The following is a 21,446-nucleotide window of genomic DNA, read 5'->3' as shown; positions in this document are numbered from 1 at the left end:
GTTGTACCCACTCCTCAATCGAAGAAGCCAGATGAGTATTAGGAACAAGCTACTCCTCATCAAGACCATAATCAGGCCGACACTGGCGTATGCCTCCACTTCCTGGGGATATGCGGCCGAGTGTCACTTGAATAGACTTCAGGCCACAGCAAACAAACTTCTGCGGATGGCCATAGATGCGCCCTGGTTTGTTAGAAACTCTACAGGGACCTGGAGTGGGAGCCACTAAGAGAGTTTCTCACAAGGAAAGAGGCAGAAGACTTCGAGAAAGCTGGAAGGCACTCCGACGAAGAGCTACGAAATCTGGTAAATCACACCCCTGAAGATCTGGGACCCAGGAAAAAAAGGCCCAGACACCAACTAGCCCAATAGGGCAACAGGTAGCAAACGGCTTAAGCTGTAAGTGTGCTAATCATGTAGTGTTTGTAGTAGTAGCATGCATGTATGAGTAAGGCGTTAAATTAATAAGATGCCCACACTAGCAGATGAAGAGAGAGAATGCGATGCTATGGCATACGGATGCCGGAGCTGACAAATTCTTTGAGAGGACTACAAGTTTTAAAGGATAACTTAGTTGGTAAGAATCCAACACTACCCAGGGTTCGAAACACTGGGTGTCTTCGCGAAGATTTGTATTCTTCCAGCCGCCGGGCAAACCAAAAAAAAAATAAAAATGTGCTGAGCCTCTCGGGCACGACACTGGTAGAGGAACAGTTTAGAAAACAGCATGCGGAATGTTCAAAATTGGCGTCATTTCTTTGGGAGTAAATAAGTGGCACGGAAAAACATATTCACACGAACAGACGAGGATTTTCTCATTCACATTAAGTAAATATATGTTGCTGTAAATCAATAAAGGTAACTCAAGTGAAACTAAAAGGCCAATAAAAAGAAAATCATGTTCATCATCTCATTTCATTGAAAGAACTGGAAACTGGTCACTGTGATCTATTGAGACAAATTCTCAGCTTCAAATGTTACTTTTTCAATTAAATTGTAAACATTTCTGCAACTTAAACGCTGTATTTTTTTAAGGGCGGCCCCTTTTAAGTCCAGGGTCCCTAATTATTGGGGCTCGCTCAGATTTGACCCGGTATTTTATGGCAAAAAACATTAAACATCAGTTGTGGACTTTCCCATTTCTTACAATCAAATATGCATTGCATATTTACCTGTAATTATCTAGTTGAGTCTTTTAAACGTTTTAGAAACCTGAACTCCGGCACGTACAGAATTTGACCTCTGTTGCGGCAAGGTGACTGACTGAAAAAAACATACAGTCATTTTGACGAATTTGGCAACCATGGCATAGGCTAGTTTTACTTTAATTTCAACTAATAAGTTTGCTTGAATTGGTATTAATTACGAATTAAATTTCATACGGTCCAAACTTTACGTTAACTGGTCGGAAAAATGTTCTAAAATATCCAGGCGTAGCTCCACATAAAAACTGAATATTTATTCATAATTGTTTGGGATTTTTTTTAGAAACCGAGTTAAAAAGTTTTAGAATTAGATTTGGACATTTTTTTCGTATTAATTGTTGCTGATTTTTTAGCTCTGCTCGATATACAGGGTGACAACATTTAAATTGAATTTTTCTTACTTTTTTAACTAATCTAACTAATAAGGTGCTCCATATTTTGGAGGATTCTAAAATAATATTTACATATTACCAGAAATAAATTATTTCAGGAATTCAAATTTGCATTTATTTTTGTTCAAATTTCTAAAAATTCCTTGGAGAAACATTGCACCAAATGTAAATCTCGAAGATTTCTCAATTGGAAAAATCGAGCGTAAAAAATCATACTTGGTCTTCCGCTCTCAGATGGTTGTTGTGGGGGAAAATGTTTCAATTCATGGGAAAAAGTAATTGTTTTCGAAAAACCAATCAAAATTTGTTTTTGGAGTTTTTTGAAAATGGATTATTTCGGTAGAAATTTTGCACATCATTATGAAACACCCTGCATACACAGCAAAGTATTTTTAAAATACGTGGTAGTAAAAATGTGTTTATAACTGAAGTGAGCTTTACGGCGCGGAGCTCAAATTCCACGAAACTGATCGCTGTTAGAAGGCAAGTAAAAAAAACAACTCAGTTTTATTTGTTTAATTCCAATGAACAGTTACACATTGGCCTCCAAGTTAAAATAAATTACCATAATGAATAATCAAATACTGACTAAATACATGACCTAAATTATACTTCAACGATTAAACCAAATATGTCACTTCCAGTGCATGAAATTTATAAAAATTTGAATAACACCGAATTGAAAATTCCCTGAAACATTTAATGCATTTGAAAATCAAGTCTGTCTGCATGGAAAATCCCATCCCACATTAATAATGCGCTTACCTCTGAGGCAACGTAGTTATTTATAAAAGTAAAAAAAAATTGTTAGTAGTCTACCAACTTTCTGGCAGTGTCCTTCGCATCTGGCGATCTGCCTCGTTTATCACGGTGCCTATCAGTCCTCCTTGATGAGGGCGATGAAGATCGAGATCGCTTGCTCTTCTTGTTTACTTCTCTATTTCGCCTAGATCGATCCCGGCTCCTGCTTCTCCTTCTCTCCTTTTCTTTGCTCATCGGTGAAGTGCTCACTTCTCTTTTCTTTGACGAGTCGCTCTTTTCCGAATCCGAAGATGAGCTTCGATCGTAAGCATGACGCAGCTCTCTTTGCCTGTAAAACGCCACTACATCCCCACCCAAACCAACGAAGTTTCTCCCAATTCTTTACCTTCTCCTCAGCTTGATGGCCATTTCCCGAAGCTCATCTTCCCTAGTCTGTTGAGCTTGCTTTTCGCGCAAAATCTTTTGGACTTCCGCTATTTTGTCCTTTTTAACTGAAAGGAAAGCGATTATTTATTCACAAGTGGATTAAACAAAACAAACGAATTTACATTGCCTGTTAATCAAAGCCTGGCGTTTCAGTCTAAGTCGTTCTATAACAGTCAGTGTGGAAGACTTCTAAAAATTGAAAACAAACAAACGCTAACGAAATGAGTTCTGCTAATAAAATAAATTAGTTTTCCAAGCCTTTGGCTGGTGACAAACAAGTTTTTAGTGTTACAAGTCGGGGCGATCTTACTGACTTTGGACATGGTGCCTGAATTATTACCAAATCTGTTAGAGTCGCTGGTGCTCCTAAAATTCAACAATCAAGTCAAAAGGGATGTGTGATTTTCCGACGAATGTTACTAACGGCAAGTCTCTATTTCCATCGTTATCACTACTGCTAGATTCTGACGAACTCATATCGCTGGTTTTCCTGCCATAATATCTGATTCTTGGAGGTGCCGGGGCTTCTGGACTTTTACTATCGGGTTCGCTCTTAACAGGGGCAGGTGATGTCGATTTAGATGGAGATTTTGACTTCTTAGACGCGCTACTGCTTGATAAAGAGGATGAAGATCTTGACGACTCGGATCTGAAATAGTTTCGCCATATTATTCGAACTTTCTGGTATATCTTACACACCTTTCTTTAGATCTACTTCTTGACCTGAGCCTGGACTTGCTGTGAGAGCGACTTTTATTTGATTTTCCTCTACTGTGTCTCCGAGACGATGATCTGCTTCTAGAGCAACTCGGCTTTGACACCCTCAATGAATTGGACCTACTTCTCGATACACTGCGACATTTCCTTACTGCTGAAGAGCGTGATCTCGATCTACGACGCTTTGAAGGTGGGGATACTCGGACGCGATCTCTTGAAAACGCAGATGGTCGTGATCTTCTTGATCTGCTGCTAGATCTAAACAACCGCTTGAGGAATGGCTTTGCAATGAACTGCTAGACTAACCTGGAATATCGATTTCTACTCCTGGAGCGTCGAATTTTAGATCTACTTCTGGATCGTCTCGAGTTGGTTCTAGATTTCTTGCCGTCAAATGAATTGCGTATATCCCTTGGCTTTGGCTTGGAGCTTCCAGGTTTTGCCTTGCCATATTTAACCATTTCCGCATAAGACAATCGGTAGTTAAACTCAGGTTCTTCTTCATCTGTTAAAATGTGCTTGGATTCATTTGGTTGAGGTTTAATAGACATAAATACCTCCGAATGATGTTATATAGGTGATTTTTCCTGCATCAGGAGACGGCGATCGGGACGGCGATCGGGACGGCGACTTGCTTTCGTCGCGAAACGAAGGATTTGTTGGAGATTCTTTGGCCGCATAACTCGGAGGACTTATTTTCCGATTTGCCAGCCGCTTTTCTCTGTGAGCTCTTCGAAATAACGCTCCAGTTATAAAACCGGCCGATATTTTTTCTAGTAAATACTCACCTTCGTTCCCGGCGAGATTTTCGGCCAGAGTACAATGCCTTCTCGTGCTCCTCCTCTTTGGCCAGCTTGTAGCTTTCGGCTTCTTCCAGGTCATTGGTGAGGAACGAGTAAAAATCGTTTCCAGACATGCCAAACTGCTGACCGTGTTTGTTCATGTCGTGGGCTTGCGCCGAGTCGATTTTTGATACATTTATAGCCAGGTCCACATCCAAATCACTGTCCGAATTTTCATCGTCAAAATTGTCTTGAGGAGGAGACTCCGATGGAGCAGGAAGATTTATTGCTGGAAATGCGATTTGTCAGATTTTTTCAGTACATTTTATTCATCTATACACAAGGTGTTTCATGGGAAAGGGGCATTATTTTAAATTTTGCTATATAAACGATAGCCCGAACATGCTTCGTTGCGGATTTACAGGGTGTTAAATTTTAATTTAAAAAATGCAAATGATCAATTTCTTTCAAACGCATGGAGATATTTTCACGAAAATTTTCAATAGGAATCATGTTTTGCAATAAAACAATTTGGTTAATTCTTGCCAGTGACAGGAGTACCTGCAGGCTACCGAGCTTGTTAAAGAAAAATGGTATGGCATTGTATTTTTCATCAATATCTCTTCCATTTTCTTGCTAGGACAAGCTTTTAAGAATCTAAGGTAAGATTTGTGGTAGGTGGGCCAGGTTAGAAACCCGGGCTTTTCTCGACTAACCTGTTCCTTCTTCATAGTTAAAGCCAATTGCAGCCCCTGTTCCTTTGGGTTCCTTTTTAACTCTAGTTTCTGTATAGCCAAACTGCTCCTCCAAGTGAAGCTGCTTGAGGAATTTTTCCTCCGATATACTTAGGTAAGCATTTTGGGCTATAATTCTGTATCTTTCATAGTTTAATTGTCTCTCTTCTTGACTGGTATCATTGTCTTCGTCCTTCCGAACCGGAGGTATGTGGTCGAGGTGGGCTCTAACATCAAATCTGTCGATCAGGTTGTTCTCGTTGCCCTGCCAGGGCATCCTAAATAGGGGATTGTTAGGGAATGCGTAATGGGGGCAATTATATGAACCATTTACATTACAGCACTGTCAGCGGCAGCTGCAATCACTGGGTCGAGGTGAACTTTGCATTGTCTGCCATGCACTTGCAGGAATTGCGTTGGATCTGCTTTCTGCAAATTTGGGAGAGTGTTTATTCGATTGAGACTGGAAAAACGGCACTGCTTACGATTTTTTCATAGAAATCACGTCGTCTCTCCGCTCGTTTCCGGTAGTCAACTAACATCCCCTTGATTTTGCGTTCCTGCCTTCTGGCTTCGTGCCACATTTTGCAGAATGGCTATACAGGTCCTAAGAACTGAACCTGAACGAAATCATAGAACAAGACTTATGAATTTAGAACTTTGAAAACTTGAAGAGTAAATTTTTTTGATTGACAGGTGTCTTATTGGCTAGGTTTTTTTGATCTTTTGCCCCTGTTGCCGGAAAGCTCTAAAATGAATCAGCTTGATTTTTCACTTTTTGCAAAAATATTTTAGGGCTGCATTGGTCCCAATTTTGCTTCCATTTTACCGGTTTTTCATTTCATTGCCTCGGGTAGATAGTTATTACTTTTAATATTGTATTATTGTTCACTATTTTTTAGTAAATTTAAAGAAACAGTTGTGACAAAGTTGCAGTGGCAACACCGCTCGAACTGTCACGCGTCGAATTAGGTTAGTTCTTCCTGACAGTTTTAGGCTTGGCTTTATTCAGTTTTGTGATTCAAATAAAATTCGCGTCCTTTTCACCATTGCTGAATTAGTTGCGACATCATGTCGAGCACTTCGCAAAAACATCGCAATTTCGTAGTGGAGCCCATGGGAGAGAAGCCGGTAACAGATCTGGCTGGTATAGGAGAAGTGCTTGGTGACCGGTTATCTCACGCAGGATTCGATAAGGTTGGCGCCCCCCAAGGTACAAAATTATCTCTGCCACACTGCTAACAGTTTGACTTGCAGGCCTACGTTGTACTTGGCCAGTTCTTAGTGCTGAAGAAAAACCAGGAACTGTTCAAGGAGTGGATGAAGGACGTTTGCTCCGCAAACTCCAAACAATCAACAGACTGCTGGCAATGCCTGAGTGATTGGTGTGAAGAGTTCTTGTAAATGCTGATCGTTTTTAAGTTGTCTGAGTGCATTGCCATCAGGCCCCTCTGTTTGCTAAGGGATTTGTAGGGATTTGCATCTCAAGTCAACTCAACCCTTTCGATTGCAATTACAACAGAGTTTTATTAATTTTATTGCATCAAATGTAAAATAATTTTGTATTTCAAACGAGAATGTAAATAGGTATTTTTATATCAAACATTTAGTGTTTTAATAGAAAAGCAGCTAACTGAATATGGTTTTTATTTTGCTGATTTAAGATCCTGATGCTGGAAATGATTGTTTAAAGTTGCCTTTTGGTTACTGGGCGTTTATTAGATTGATAACTTGGCCAACAAAGTGCATTCAGGACTCAAGTAATTAGTTAATCGAGTTCATATTTTAAAAAGTCACGAAAAGTTTGTTGTGCAGAATTAAATTGGCTTCAGTTTTTTGAACCAAGGTACAAGGGGTTTATTTGAAAACTGTTTTTTCTTTCGGTAATTTGTAGTATTGTTGGCTGGGAAAATAAGCTGACAGACTGCGAAGTGTTAGCTTCAATGACGTCGCACTAATATTGCGTTGGAATGATCATCTTAATGGAGGCAGATGCATTTTTCCTGCAAGGAATTCAAACCATTCAGCATATTTCACGCTGCATTTGGCTAATTTTCAAAAAGAAAATTTTTGTTTTTGTATCTTGAACAGAAAGCAAAAAATAGTGGGGGGCGGGCATTGACAACTGTAATGAAGAAGAACGCATGTCCGTCATGGCACTAACAGAGACAGATCGATATAAATCGCATGCAAGACAGAGAAGAAAGTGCCAGATGTTAATGGGTTGGTTAGAGAGTTGATAGGAAGATTTTCAGAAAAATACCCATTTTCCTCTAGAATTTACCTTAAAATTGTGATCAATTGTTGTTGTGCGAGCAAAGTTCTCATTAATGGTATAGAGTGGAATCCGGTGTGTGTATGTGTGGGCTGCGAAGAGGAAAGACGTCCGGGCCCACAAAGTAAAATGGCGATTTGAAGAGAAATGGTAGACGTATGAATTTGGCTTTTGGAACATCCACAATGGAAGAATCGTCGTCGCTGAACCAAAACGGGGGACAGACGGGGCCCCAAACCGCCCCCACTGCCAACAACAAACAAACGGAAGAAACGCAGAAGAAGATTCAGTACTCAATACCGGGGGTGCTGCATTTCATCCAACACGAATGGGCCAAGTTCGAACTGGAGAGATCGCAATGGGAGGTGGATAGGGCTGAACTGCAGGTAAGCACTCACTGCTGACTCCTCTCCTCTTGTCTATTGATCCATTCAGTGCCTCAGATCGTTTTCTAAATTGTCCCTTTGTCATTAGCATCAGGCTTTGTATGTTGATCTCCTGTATAGATTTTGCCCATAACAATTACCACTTGCCCATTTTGGTTCACCCCCAGTCAGATACTTAAATTATTCAAACCAGCAATTCGTTACCAGAAGCAACTGATTTGCATTTTATTAATAGGCCTGGTAGCTCTATAAGGTCAGACAATTTTCTACAATTTCAAAGCTTGCATTCCATTATAACCCATCAAAAATAAGCCCCTGAGTAAACCTGGACCGGCCACAATATATCCGATAAACGTCAGTTTGGTCATAACGATGTAATTGGTTTAAAGGGACTGTTTGGCCGAGAAAGTGATTCACTTGTAGGTTCTAATGTATCCGCATTTAACTTTTCGTTTGGGTTTTAAAGTAGCTCCAATTAAAGGGGTTGGGAACTACCCATTCTTTACGGTGCTCATCTTCGCATTAGATTATCAAATCTTTTGGGGTCACAAGTAAGAAGTATAATATCTCTCGCAAGACTCCTACAGAAGGTAATTCAATATTAAACCGCATTAAATTCCCTCTTCGTAGCCCGTAAATATGATAGAAAATTGAACCGTTTTAAACGATTCCCTTTAAGCGAGAAAATATTAGATTTGGTAACCAAAGCTTTGACTAAATGGAACATAAATAAAACGGCTTAACACAGGTATGTATTTCGGTTGTAATTGGTTCCAGATGTTTGTTCTGCTCTTTTAGATTACCTAAATGGGGGGTAGTTTGTATGAATGTTTGTGATATTTATTAACTTTTACCTTGAAATTTAGTGGTTTAAGTTAATAAAAAATATATATTTTTATGCACAATACGGTGGGAAATAAATACCGCTGAACAGTTTACAGTGTACACTTACTATTGTTTCAATATTCTTTGCAAGAGTCCAAAAATAACTTGATGTGTAAGCAGTAAGATTACTCAATCCTTGGGAGTAATTATTAGTTCATTCTTAATAATTGAGTTTGTCCTCATATTTGTCTAATGTGTGCGGCGGTTAAAATTTTATAACTTCAATCGAAACCTTAAATCATCATACTACATGAAAATATATTAGAGTTGGGTAGGGACTGTCTACTGGGACTTATTCAAAAATAAAATAATTAAAATTGTTGTAGCTGTTTTTTTTTATCTTCTTCTAGTTTTCTTAACTTTTGGATTTATTTTAGACTTTGTCTATTGTGACCAACGGAATCTCTAGTGATTCGTTTTATTCAATGTCATCATATCCATCGGAGCTTGTTTTCAAAATCAGAATCTTCCCAGTTTTGCCTCATTTCCACTTTTCGACATATTTAGCATCAGGGTTCTTTTTATGCGTATTTACTCATATCATCAAGTCCTGCGAGTTTAAAACAGTTTGCCATGGTTCATCAGTGAGTTTCTGCCGGGCCAGATGAATTTCCAGAGGAAATTTTCCAACAAATACAGTGATTACTGAAAACTATTTTCCACTATGAACTGCTTCAACCTCGCGCTTCATTTTTCTAAAAGGGATTTTTAAAGAATCAATTGATCCAGGGATTGCCATGCCAGATAGAAACTAACACTGGGCAATTATCAACTAAAAGTAAATATTTTCTGTTCTGTTAACGTCTTGTTTTTAATACATCCAGGATTTGCTGGATATATCTATAATAAGCAATGTTCTGTTTTCCGTTTCAATTATGTTAGAAGCGAGCAAAACACGATTTTTTACTTTAAACACCACAACCTTTCGGATATGTAATTTGTCTTTTTTTAGCCAATTTAGCCACCCATTTCAGAAGTTTTTGCTTGTGGATAACTCAAGGGAAGGTGTTTTTTTCTTTTGTGAGTGAATCACTTGCAAAAGTCCCTTATCCGGCTCTAGGAGCTGATTTTTTCGCTCTTTGGCGAATAACCTTAACGTTTCCGTACGATAATAAAATATCGTTTAATTTCTTCCATAAAAACATCGAGTGTCACGCTTCTGCACAGGTACATGCTTTATTAATACTTCATAAGAACTGATGTTTCACTTTCTAATTTTATTGGCGAAGTCAGGAACTAATTCCTAATTATACTAATGATGGCTGCTTGTGCTCGAAAAACTTCATAGATGAGTTGACTGCGGTTTCACCAGATTTCAGTCAGTCTCAGTAGTTTGCAAAAGGTATTAGTGTGTTTTTTCTCTGATTATAGGCAAGGATAGCTTTCCTGCAAGGTGAGCGCAAGGGCCAAGAAAACCTAAAAAATGACCTAGTGCGCCGGATTAAGATGCTTGAGTATGCCTTGAAGCAGGAAAGGGCCAACTTCCACAAGTTGAAGTATGGAACGGAGTTGCAGCAGGGCGACATGAAGCCGCCGCTCATGGATGATAGCGGCGACTCCCAGTTGGAACAGGATCAGAACTACGTCTCTGTGACCGACTCCACATGGAAGCAGGGCAGGCATTTGCTGAGACAGTATTTACAGGTGCAAAGATGTCGTCGATCTAACAAAGCTAACCTGTCTGAATGTGCGTTTGTTACAGGAAATTGGTTACACCGACCGGATAATTGACGTTAGATCAACACGGGTCAGAGCTTTGCTAGGCCTGAACAACAACAACGCCGACCAAGAAGAAAACCTTAATGGTGGACCGGTCAATGGCAATGAGTCCAATAAAAGGGTTAGCGAAAATGAAGGTAAGAGTTCGTTTGGTGTGCTTTTGTATTCGCTTCTTTCTCGTCTATTCATTCATATTCCAGGAATGTTCCATAATGAAGGCGAGAGCGTTTCATGCTAGTAATTTTATTAAATGAGTGAAATTATGTACGAGTGAGAGTTTTATTCATTTCTGTATCTAGACCCTTTTAGAGTAGCATTTATGCATTTTTCGAGTAGTCTGCTACTAGCAAACTAACATCTTTCTTCATTGGTGAAGGTCATTAGAACATCGCTGGGTTTGAAAAGGCACACTTTCAATTTCAATATTTGCAATATGTATAGTTGATACGTAATAATAAGTTGAGCCCTGTTCTAGTCTCTAGGGACGAGCGATCCACAATTTACCGACAGTTGGTATCAACTTGCTCAATTTAAACGGACCACCCAGTACAATTTTATTTCAACAATTTGATAGTTGGAGGCGCCCAGTGACTAGTGTGCTCCCAATTTAAACAAAATATTCTACGCACAATTTGCCATCTACAGGGTGATTCAGGTTGAATCTGGATATATTCAGAGATTGATAGAACAGAGCAGAACAATAGCAAACAGTTATGTCAAGAAAACACTTGCAAATGTTTTTTTGCATTTTATGATGTTTTTCCAGACAATGTAGTGCTCCATTCACCACCATTTTATTTATGTTATCAAACCATGGAAGCGCAACAAGATTTATTTAATCTGGGGTTTGTGCGGAATATTTATTATTCATTAAAAATGGCTTTCGTTCCGAATTTTCTATGACCGTGTGACTGATGATGAAATTTTTGAAAAAACGCAGCATTATTTCAGCGTCTGCTATCTCCAAAACGAGGTGATTTAGAGAAAATTTGTATGTCATCTAGGGACCTTATTCTTACTTGTTCTGTCGATGCCTGATCAAGATTAAATCTGAATCATACTGTAGAATTTTCTTAATGCGAATCTTTCCACTCCAGTTTTCATGGAATCCTGCTCTTATATATTTAGGTCGAAGAACCCCAGTTAAGAAGACTCAGCCTCGGTCGATGCCCGAATCCATGATGCTCGATACTGAAGCGGCTGTGATGGCAAATTTGAATTACTTATCCAATGCTGACGTGGAAATGGAAGATGATGACGATATTAGCGATGACGTCGATATGGATACCAACGTGGACGAAGAGGACATCAAGCAAAACAATACGAAAAGTGAGCAGACGATAACAATGTGAAGTGTTTCTGAGTTGGTATTTTTCGATTTTTTTTCTAGTACAACGAGATGACGTTGACACGATGGCGTTGGATGTTTTCAATGAACTGAACCGGTTATCGGAAAGTGAGAAGAAGCAAGAGACGAAAAAAGCTCCGCCTACAGAATGGGACAAAGGTAAGTGTGTGGTTGGATGGCGTACGGTTTTTTGGAATCAGAAGATTTTCCAGTTACATCGCAATGTCCCAGTCGGCCTATAGGGATTGCTGATGAAGATAATATGGACGGCTCAATGTTAAAGTTGGGCGATCTAGCTGAGCTCACAGTGAACAATGAAGCTGAGACCACATATGACATTGCCTGTAGTAAAGAGGCGTTGCGTAAAACGTGGAATACCAAATATACATTGAGAAGCCATTTCGATGGGGTAATTTACATTAGTAGATAGCCAATCGGTGATTATATAGTGTTTTTATCAGGTTAGGGCATTGGCCTTCCATCCCATCGAGCCGGTTCTCATAACTGCAAGTGAAGACAATACACTGAAATTGTGGAATCTGCAGAAACCTGTGTCCGCTAAGAAAAGCGCCAGCTTAGACGTAGAGCCTTTGTACACGTTCAGGAGTCATACAGGTAATTAAACGACGAAAGTTAAATTACATTTTGATGACTTGTCGGTTTAGGACCGGTGTTGTCTCTGGTGATGTCCGGTAGTGGTGAGCACTGCTACTCTGGTGGATTAGATGGGGTTATAAACTGTTGGAACGTACCCAATTCTAACATAGACCCTTATGATCTGTACGAGCCCTACGTTTTAAACACGTCCTTAAACGGGCACTCTGATGCCGTTTGGGGACTTTCTGTGCTCAATTCAAAGCAGCAGTTGGTTTCATCTTCAGCAGACGGAACCGTGAAACTGTGGTCGCCGCATAACAAAGTAAATTTGACACGTGCAATAACATGAAATCGAATAATATTTGCGATGTTTTTCAGGTGCAGTTGCTAAATACGTTTGCTTCTGAGAGCGACGGTATTCCGACCAGCGTGGACTTCGTCAGAGATGAACCGAATAAAATTGTTGCCTCTTTTGCATCAGCCAATTGTGTTATTTTCGATGCTGAAACTGGCAAGCAAGTGGTGCGTTTTGAAGCTAGCAATGATGCTGGAGTCAGTTTGAACGCTCTCAGGGTTAGTTACTGTTTGGAATCCACTTTCTCCTTTTACTAATTAAGTCATTGTTTAGATCTATAAGCTGGTGTGTCATCCGACACTGCCACTCACCATCACCGCACACGAGGACAAGCATATTCGCTTTTGGGACAATCACACTGGGAAGTTGGTCCATTCCATGGTGACGCATTTGGATGCTGTCACGTGCCTAGCCGTGGACCCGAACGGGCTTTATGTTCTTTCGGGTAAGTAAGAGAAATTATAGCAGCGTCCGCATAGTCTATATAGTAAAGCTGCTTCAATAAGCCCCTATTGTCTGTGACCCAATAAAACAGGATTTATTGGTTCTAAACACGCGGAAATTCTACTTAATTATTGAGACAGACCTAACGAGCCAATTCCGAGCCGAGCCTGATTCGCGGCAAAATTTCCAAAATTTCGGCAAACGATCCATTTTCTGTCGGGTGTTTTGACGAAAAATCAAAGGAATTTTCCGCGGCTCAGGCCGGCTCGTCAACTCTGGACGCACCATTAGACTAAAATTGCTCACTTATTACACAGTTTTCTTGCGCAAAAAATTTTGCATTTTCTGCTGCATTTCTTATTTTTCTGCACCCGATAAGTTATTTTCAATATTAAACTTAGAAGTCGTTTTTAGGACTGTTGAATTCTGTCGTCAAAATATCTGTGGTTTTTTGGCGTGAAATTTTTGCTGGCTGCGATTTGATCTTTCTTGATCTTCTGCCGGCCGTTTTGAAACACACAACCGCAATTTTTGACTGAACGGAGCCAGATAAAGAAACAATTCGTTAAACATTATTCACAGTGAAATTGTACGTTTTATAAAGTGTTAAAAATTGTTAGTTTTAATGGCACCAATCCTAGAACCAACCTCCACCTCTCTAGAAACCAAAAAACCATCACCTCCTGTAAATTTTGTTGCCCTAAAGACTGGAAACGAAGCATTTTAAACCCCAGATTGTGCAACCAATATCCATTTCACCAGGAAAATATATGAGTATTATATAAATTGGAAAGTTCGCGTACGAAAAAAAAACGGCCCAATAAAATCGAAAATCATTTATTGCGTGCAAAAAAACCATCAAATTTGAAAAAAAAACATCCTTCCAATCCAAAGTTCTATTTTTTTCAGGGTCCCACGATTGTTCAATACGACTTTGGCACTTGGACAAGAAAACTTGCGTGCAAGAGATGACCGTTCATCGCAAGAAGTTCGACGAAAGCATTTTAGATGTGGCTTTTCATCCATCACGACCATACATAGCCAGTGCTGGAGCTGATGGCTTAGCCAAAGTGTTCGTTTAGTTTTTTTTAGCAGGGATATAGTTCGATAATTACCAGGTATGTGTAGGAGAATGATAAAAGTGGTAAATCTATTTAGGGTAATCGGCAACAATTGGTGATAAATGGCCCCTATTTATGAAATCTGTTATTTTTCTGAATGCATATCTCCATATCCCAAAGTCCACTAACTATTAAAATATGATCGTTTGGGTGATTAAGGAACATTCTAACTGGAATACTAGAGGAGGTAGCGATGTGAGATCCTTTATTGACATTGCTGGACTGATTTTTTTTTATAACGAGCTACTTTTATGCGGCTACATAATTTCGAACCGGATTGTGTAATTTTGTGCCTTTTAGCTTTACCGCTTTTATTATTGATCAATCTATGTTGAAGAAGATGCAGCTGTAGTGTTAACATTTTTATAAACTTTTAATTAGCATCACAAATAATTTCAACACTTCCGCTCTCGTTTCGACTTTGTTATAAAGCCAATGCTAAGAATCGCCTGTTTTGTTATTGAATGTTTAATGATTTTTCTGCTGGATCTAATTGGGAGCCAAATGTTCGGTCAATTATGTCATTTCTTCGTACCTAATTGTTGTTTTTAACAGTTCAAAAAATGTTTATTTTTGATCGTTTTTCTTTATAAAATTCTTCGATATGAAGCTGCAAAATAAGTGCAAAATCTGAACTTCTTATAATAAAATTGTACCGTGCATGTTAGTGTATGTCTTTACGTTTAAACAAAACCAGTACTCTTACTTTAAAGTTAAGCTATATCGCCTAGTTTAGGTATGTATATATGAGTCGATTTTACGTTGTATATAATTATTCTACGTCACAATGTTTTGCTTATTCTTTTGTAAATAAGTTTATTTATTTTAAAGGTAAGTTTACAATACACAATACCCTATTATATCGAAATCTGAGATCGGCATGTCCACTTTATTTTTCATTCATTACAGTCGACTAGACACTTGTATATTAGAGAAATGCTTCAGATACAGCGCGCTATTCACAATTAAATTAATTTGTCACCTTTTATTCGGACCGTGTAAACAATTCAGCTTGGCTTTTGCTGGAATTCTTATTTTGTTTTACATCATTTTTAAAATATGTTTAAATTATGTGCGTCAGCTGGTAAGCAGACTGGTATAAATTCACGACATTTTTCAGTAGAAAAATAAAGTGGCTACACTAAAACCATACTGGACTAAGTGTGCAAGAAGTAATAACAATAACAATGTAAATATATATAAAACTCCCATTTTACTTAACAAAACTGTAGAATCATGTACAGGGTGTTTAATTACGAATGTTATTGTTCAGTCATCCTAGAAATTAAAGCTTGATTTGTGTTAATTGTCCTTTATTATTTGAAAATGTGTTATCTTTTTATTTTTATATTTTAAAACGAATATTTCTATAGCTAGTGTAATATAAAACTGCCCTTAGTAAACGTGGTCTAATTCCCAATCAAGCTAATCATTTTGCAGGTTTGGACTTACTTCTATTTACTTCAGTTTCTATACAGTGGTATTGCAGAAAAGCTGTCGGGTGTGAAACTGTTGAGCGCATTTATTACCATTTGATTAATTGTTAGTTTGAGTTTGATTTATTCGTTAATTTCAGTAAAATGCGAACAAATATTACAGAATAATACGGGGTGTCCCGTAAGCACATGGTCCAAAGGATACTGCGATATTCTTTGCATCAAAGGAAGACAATCTGACCTAATTTTTATTAACAAAAATTTTATGACTTCTCTGCTATTGATGGTCAAAGTTTTTCAGAAAAATTATCTTTATGAAATATCGGTAGCATGGTACGATGTATTTTAGTAAAACTCGCTGTGAATTTGTCCTTATATAAGACTCATATTTTGATGAAACAATCGAGTTCAGCGGTTTTGGACAAGTGGTGAATTCTTGAGTGTCGCGGTACAAAAACTACCAGAACTTTTTATTTGTGGGATGAAATCAACTCATTTTTTTGGTTGATGCACTAATCATTTATTTACAATGTTGTGCTCTTTGTAAAATATTGTAGCATTCATGGTTTTTGCGAAAAAAATGAATTAATTTTRTCCACCAAATAAAAAGTTTGGTAGTTTTTGTACCACGAGACTCAAGAATTCACCACTTGTCCAAAACGGCTGAACTCGATTGTTTCATCRAAATATGAGTCTTACATAAGAACAAATTCACAGCGAGTTTCACCAAAATACATCGTACCATTCTCCCAATATTACAAAAAAGATGCATTTTTTGAAGAACTTTGACGACCATCAATAGGAGAGGAGCCAAGGACATTTTTTGTTAATAAAACTTAGGTCAGATCGTCTTCTTATGAGCCCAAGAATATCGCAGTACTCTTTTGATCATGTGCTTAAGGGACACCCTGTATAATTTCAAAACTGGTTACAAATTGCGTTTTATGTTCCGAATGTGGAAGCGCAGTGAAAAGCGAAAAAGTTTGAGTAGCTGGTGGCGTCCATAAGTGTGTTTATATAATTCTATGAATCGAACTGTAAACTTTCACATTTTAAGTGAAAACTTGAAATCAAAATTTTGTTTTGTGTAAAAATAGCGCATTTTAAGGCTCCATCTCGCAATAAAAACTAGAGCTTTGCAGCTCAACCAGTTCCCTAAATATGAGTCAAAAACTAAGGGCGGTTCTTATGTTTTATACACAAAGATGAACATTTTCTGGCTCTAACGCGCAGTGGAAATTAGAGCTTTGTAGCTCAACCGGTTCTCCACATGTCAGCCCATGACCAAGTGCGGTTCTCAAAATTCGCATTAATTGGAATTTTTTGTGAAAACTAGAAACATCTCTAAAATAATGTTCAATATAAGAATTTTTATTTTTTAAAGCTCTATCCCTGTAGATATCTATATCTGTCAATAGAGCTTCGCAGCTCAACCAGCATTCTAAATATGAGCCGTCTCAGTCGAAGCGGTTCTCAACACCCGCATTAATTTAAAATTTTTGCATTTTGCAGGAAAATTAGAAACATTCCTAAAATGATGTTTAGTATGGAAAAGTGTGCATTTTAACGCTCTATTCCGCGTTACAGCTCAACCAGTTCTCTAACTATGAGCCAAAGTCTAGAGCAGTCCTAAACACCCGCAAATTTGAGAATTCTAATCCTTTACTGACAGAGATTTGCAAACTTTCTTTATTTAGAAAATGTCAGCTCTGAGGGAGTTAAACAAATACAGTTTAGTTTATTTTTAATTGAGAGAAAAAAAACGTTTTTTATAAACATCCCCTATGGCGAATCTTGTAATTGGCCGAAATAATATTTCGAACAACTTGGCGAATGTTCCAAGACGATCGGTGCTTGATAACATTTGAACTGAGTTTCGGACGATCAGAGTTCGATTTTTTTTGGGTGAGAAATTTTTCCCAAACACGCTGAGACCGGCAACTGCATTTAAATTACTGTTCAACTTTTGGCAATCAGATTCATCCTTTATCTACTTAGTACTCGTTTATCGCCAGCTACCGCACTTTTGAACACCAACTCCATTATCAGATAGACAACGGTTGTCCTTTCTTGTGTGTTCCTTTCCTTGATGGCTTACATCCCGCAGCTGCAAAATCCCATGACTGATTTAATTTTTTCCCGTTAAGCACCTTAATTAGCTTCAATGTATATTTGAAGTCAAGTCGGCATGCTCTTCTAATCCCTAAATAATCGTGCACAAACATATCCCGAATAAAAAAGGATCTGGAGAACACTCTAAAGTGAATATCCATTCTTATTTACTCGGAGTTACATTGGCAAATTCGCAACGGACGGAGCCGACAAGAATGTAATTTTGCCAGGACGACTCCCCAAAGAGTTGCGGCCTTCCCTTTTTCCAAACAGTCCGGTCTCGGGCTGCATTCTTAGGACGTGAACCAGGTCCCTTGCGGAATTCTAATCTTCCTGTTGAAATGGAATTTTCTGCGTCTCGGACGGCCCTTTGGGAACAGTTCGGATGAGAATTTAATGCATGTGTCCTCACCTGTTTGCTATACCTTTTATGGATCATAACCGGATGGAGAACGAAATTCACGCTGTTTTATTTATTACATTATTAGCAAAATTTAAAAAAATTGGTTCAAAAAATAAACATTTATATTGGGCACTGTGTTGAGTTGGATTTTTGATTGGGTGACGCTCTGTGCGCTAAAGAGGTCAACTCATCACGTCTCACTGCGCCGCACTTTGAATTCGCTTAGCATTTAACCCAGGGGCAGATTAAAATTTGACGAGGCCCGCGACAGGAATTTTAACACCTAAAACAAGTCACCACATTTTTTGGCCAAATATTCAAGAAAAATTGTTCATTCTGTGTCAGCTTAGTTATAGTGTGAATTTGGCTCCGATTGAGCTCTTGGTTAGTTCACAAGAAATATTCAAGCTGGAAATAAAAGGCGAAATTTGTATCTGAAATACTCGATTAGAACTTAGACTAGGCCAAAATGTTATTTTTTGCCCATTTATCAGCATTAGATTGAGCTGGAGCGCTGGTTAGAGCATTAAATGGCACATTTTGACTAGTTAAGGCATGAAATCTGGGGCTAGCAGATGAAGCAATAAGCCAGGGGAGACTGAAAAAATATGATACAAAAAAGGAGATCATAAATAGAAGAATGTTTCCCAAAACTAAAACCAAAAACTGACAAAATGTATATACCAAATACTGTATATAGAGTAAATTGCTTAGAATGTGATAACACATATAGAGGACAAACTAAACAATATTTAAAAAAGAGAATGTACGAACATAAATACAGTCTGAGAAATACTAGTGAAAGTAAAACAGCATTAACACAATATGCACACCAAATGTTGTATAATTTTGATTTTGACAACGCAGATGTTTTAATTAGGAAACCAAATTATCAAAGAAGAAGAATTCAAGAAATGCTACAAATAAAAAAACATGCAAAAGCAGTAAATTTCAGATCAGATACCGACAACCTTAGCAACATTTACCAAACCCTAATAAAGCCATAAGTATGGAACACCCAGTACACTAGTGAAAAATTAAAGCTATTCATGCTTATATCAATACATGCATACCACTCTCGCAAATGTGGAAAATAATTCAGACAAATTTAAGGTCCGAATACCTTAACCACTGAGACCTAAAAGAACTTTGATTTTTACCAATCATGAGGTAAGTTTTTCCAGTGTTTTACTCTCCCAAAAGGAAGGATTTTTTTCCTCAAAAACTGATGAATGTTTTAACACTTTGTAAATTATAGTTTTATACAACATGTTTTAATTGTGAATTGGTGTTTGTAGTTTGTGTAAATTTTAAATCTGATGATGGCGCTGTTGTCTCGCCGAAACGTAATGAAATAAACTATGTTCAAAATTTTTACTTTACTTCACACTTTGATTGAGACCCAGGAAAGATAAGAATACCATATTAAGTTCAATGTAAATTTTGAATCATTCTTAAAATCAGAACTTTTAAAATGGACTTTGAATTAGTTGAAATTTCGTTGGTTTCTATCATCGCTCGGGATCTGAGCAACAGATTCGTTTTATTACGTGATTTTTTGCGGCTTTTTTATTTAGTCTATACTTTTAGAAAAACAGTTAATTCGGTTATTAATTTTAGTTTTGGCGTTGTGCATTAATCACTGCAGCTGAATGAAATTCAGGCTTGAACAAAGCCTAAATGGATCTAAATTTAAAATTAAATTAGTGAAAGATCGGCGTTTGGAGCGTTTTTCGTTTAGTTGCTGTTGCCTCGCTAAGTTTGAAAGTGAATTTTGTTCTTGGAAATATTCAGATGCAAGTTTACGGCAAAATTTTATTTAAAAGAGAGTCTTCTATAGAATGTCAATCTTTCAAGTTTCTACTGGCTTTACTCTCGAAGTTGAAATTTGTTATTAACCAAAAGACTGAATTTCTACTACATGGCATCCCCCCGCCTGACTTGGAAGCTCGATCCGCCGCTGCTGAATGTATAATATTCTAATTTCACTTTCTCGCTCAAAACGCCTCGAATTTCCTCACTCATGTAGTCATGACTGAATCGAGTTTTCAATTCTCTATCCAACGATGCCAAAACGAAACGTGGTTCAAATGCGGCTTGAGAAACTTCGAAAAAAGCGGCGTCATGTTTGAGTCGATTTTGCAACTCAGAAAAAAACACGCAAATCTAAAGCTTCTTGAAATCAAGTCTTTTTTGAGAAAACTGCCAACATTTTCTTATCGGTGGTTGACTTTCTAAAAAAGCCATTAAGTTGGCATTGGAATGATGTACAAACGAGCGTTTTTGCTAATTTTAATGAGCAAAAACGGGACGAAAAATATGAAATTTTAGCATAATGCCTTTAATTTTAGCAACGATGCCAAGACGAGTTCTGTGGCTCAAATGGGGATTGAGAATCTTCGAAAAAAGCAGCGCCATGTTTAAGTCGATTTTGCAACTCAAAAAAAAACACGCAATTCTAAAACTTCTTGAAATCAAGACTTTTTTGAGAAAACTGCCAACATTTACTTATCGATGGTTCACTTTATGAAAAAGGTAATTTAGTTCTCTTTGGAAATGTAAAAAACAGCGTTCTTGCGTCCGAAAAATTTACAAATCCTTCCAACTTCTGAAGAAACGCTCATTCTCCTTGTAAGGTTTTAGTGTTGAACCGCGCCGAATTCGATGTCGTGCAAAGCTTGTCAGTGGCTATTTACAAGGGTTGGATTTCTTGTCGAAGGGAGGCCCGAAGGGCTAAAACTTAGGACAGCGGCCAGGCTGGACATGAATAATGCATGCCGCAGATGCCGAATACGTGTAGCTGCTCGAAAAGGGTCCAAAGGGCGAATTCCCGGATTCCTCCGGCTTGCCACGCTAATGACGACGTTGGCCCACTTAATTTGCACCTGAAGAAATCGCATTTTTCCTCGATTATCAGCTTGTCTGTGCCAAAAGTAAAAAATCGACACCCATTGTCAGAAATTCGTCGCAGACCTCTTTAGACAGCTATTATGTGGGCAGTTTGTTTTGTAAAGCAATCCGAACCACGTCGAGATCGAATTACCTCACTTTGAATTTTCTATGGCTCATTGTGGCCCCCTTAAGTGGCGGCGACATTTGACAAGCCCTTTCTTAATTCCCTTTTAAAAGTCTCTTGCTCCATAACCGCAATCGCGTCTTTGTTTGGTTTTGGGCTTCAGGATATTATACCACCCATTAGCTCTATAAAAAATCGAGCGCGTTTTTTCATTTTAACATCAGGTGCACTGATTTTGTTGTGGTTGTTTCGTCAGTTTTCTTCGGCAGGAATCGCTTGATAGAGACGAACAATTGCAACCTTTATTCTAACGCTAAAATGCACGTGAATT

The 21,446-nt window shown here is 38.1% G+C and overlaps 3 protein-coding genes across 3 annotated transcripts; 2 read left to right on the top strand and 1 right to left on the bottom strand.

Annotated features, from left to right (window-relative positions):
- Positions 1-2,098: 2,098 nt before the first annotated feature.
- Positions 2,099-5,750, bottom strand: LOC109535619 (CLK4-associating serine/arginine rich protein). Its single transcript, XM_019901539.2, has 12 exons — positions 5,504-5,750; positions 5,353-5,447; positions 5,001-5,296; positions 4,291-4,573; positions 4,060-4,232; positions 3,809-4,007; positions 3,485-3,760; positions 3,210-3,434; positions 3,100-3,151; positions 2,908-2,974; positions 2,745-2,850; positions 2,099-2,687 (listed from the first exon to the last, which is right to left on the bottom strand). The coding sequence occupies exons 1-12, from the start codon at positions 5,600-5,602 to the stop codon at positions 2,405-2,407; spliced, it is 2,154 nt and encodes a 717-aa protein (XP_019757098.2). The 5' UTR covers positions 5,603-5,750; the 3' UTR covers positions 2,099-2,404.
- A 184-nt stretch (positions 5,751-5,934) lies between these two features.
- Positions 5,935-6,656, top strand: LOC109535618 (barrier-to-autointegration factor). Its single transcript, XM_019901538.2, has 2 exons — positions 5,935-6,215; positions 6,276-6,656. The coding sequence occupies exons 1-2, from the start codon at positions 6,090-6,092 to the stop codon at positions 6,420-6,422; spliced, it is 273 nt and encodes a 90-aa protein (XP_019757097.1). The 5' UTR covers positions 5,935-6,089; the 3' UTR covers positions 6,423-6,656.
- Positions 6,657-7,195: 539 nt separating this feature from the next.
- Positions 7,196-15,551, top strand: LOC109535617 (striatin-3). The gene is made up of 11 exons (XM_048666372.1): positions 7,196-7,679; positions 9,936-10,208; positions 10,267-10,420; positions 11,412-11,612; positions 11,674-11,790; positions 11,844-12,040; positions 12,093-12,246; positions 12,297-12,550; positions 12,607-12,801; positions 12,857-13,028; positions 13,937-15,551. The coding sequence occupies exons 1-11, from the start codon at positions 7,452-7,454 to the stop codon at positions 14,107-14,109; spliced, it is 2,118 nt and encodes a 705-aa protein (XP_048522329.1). The 5' UTR covers positions 7,196-7,451; the 3' UTR covers positions 14,110-15,551.
- Positions 15,552-21,446: the final 5,895 nt, after the last annotated feature.

Source organism: Dendroctonus ponderosae, unplaced genomic scaffold (assembly GCF_020466585.1).
Source record: "Dendroctonus ponderosae isolate FM_Combo_2020 unplaced genomic scaffold, Dpon_F_20191213v2 Dpon_F_20191213_1, whole genome shotgun sequence".
In the NCBI taxonomy this organism is placed as follows: Eukaryota; Metazoa; Arthropoda; class Insecta; order Coleoptera; family Curculionidae; genus Dendroctonus; species Dendroctonus ponderosae.
Note: the sequence above shows the minus strand (reverse complement) of the source record. Positions and strands in the feature narration are given on the sequence as shown.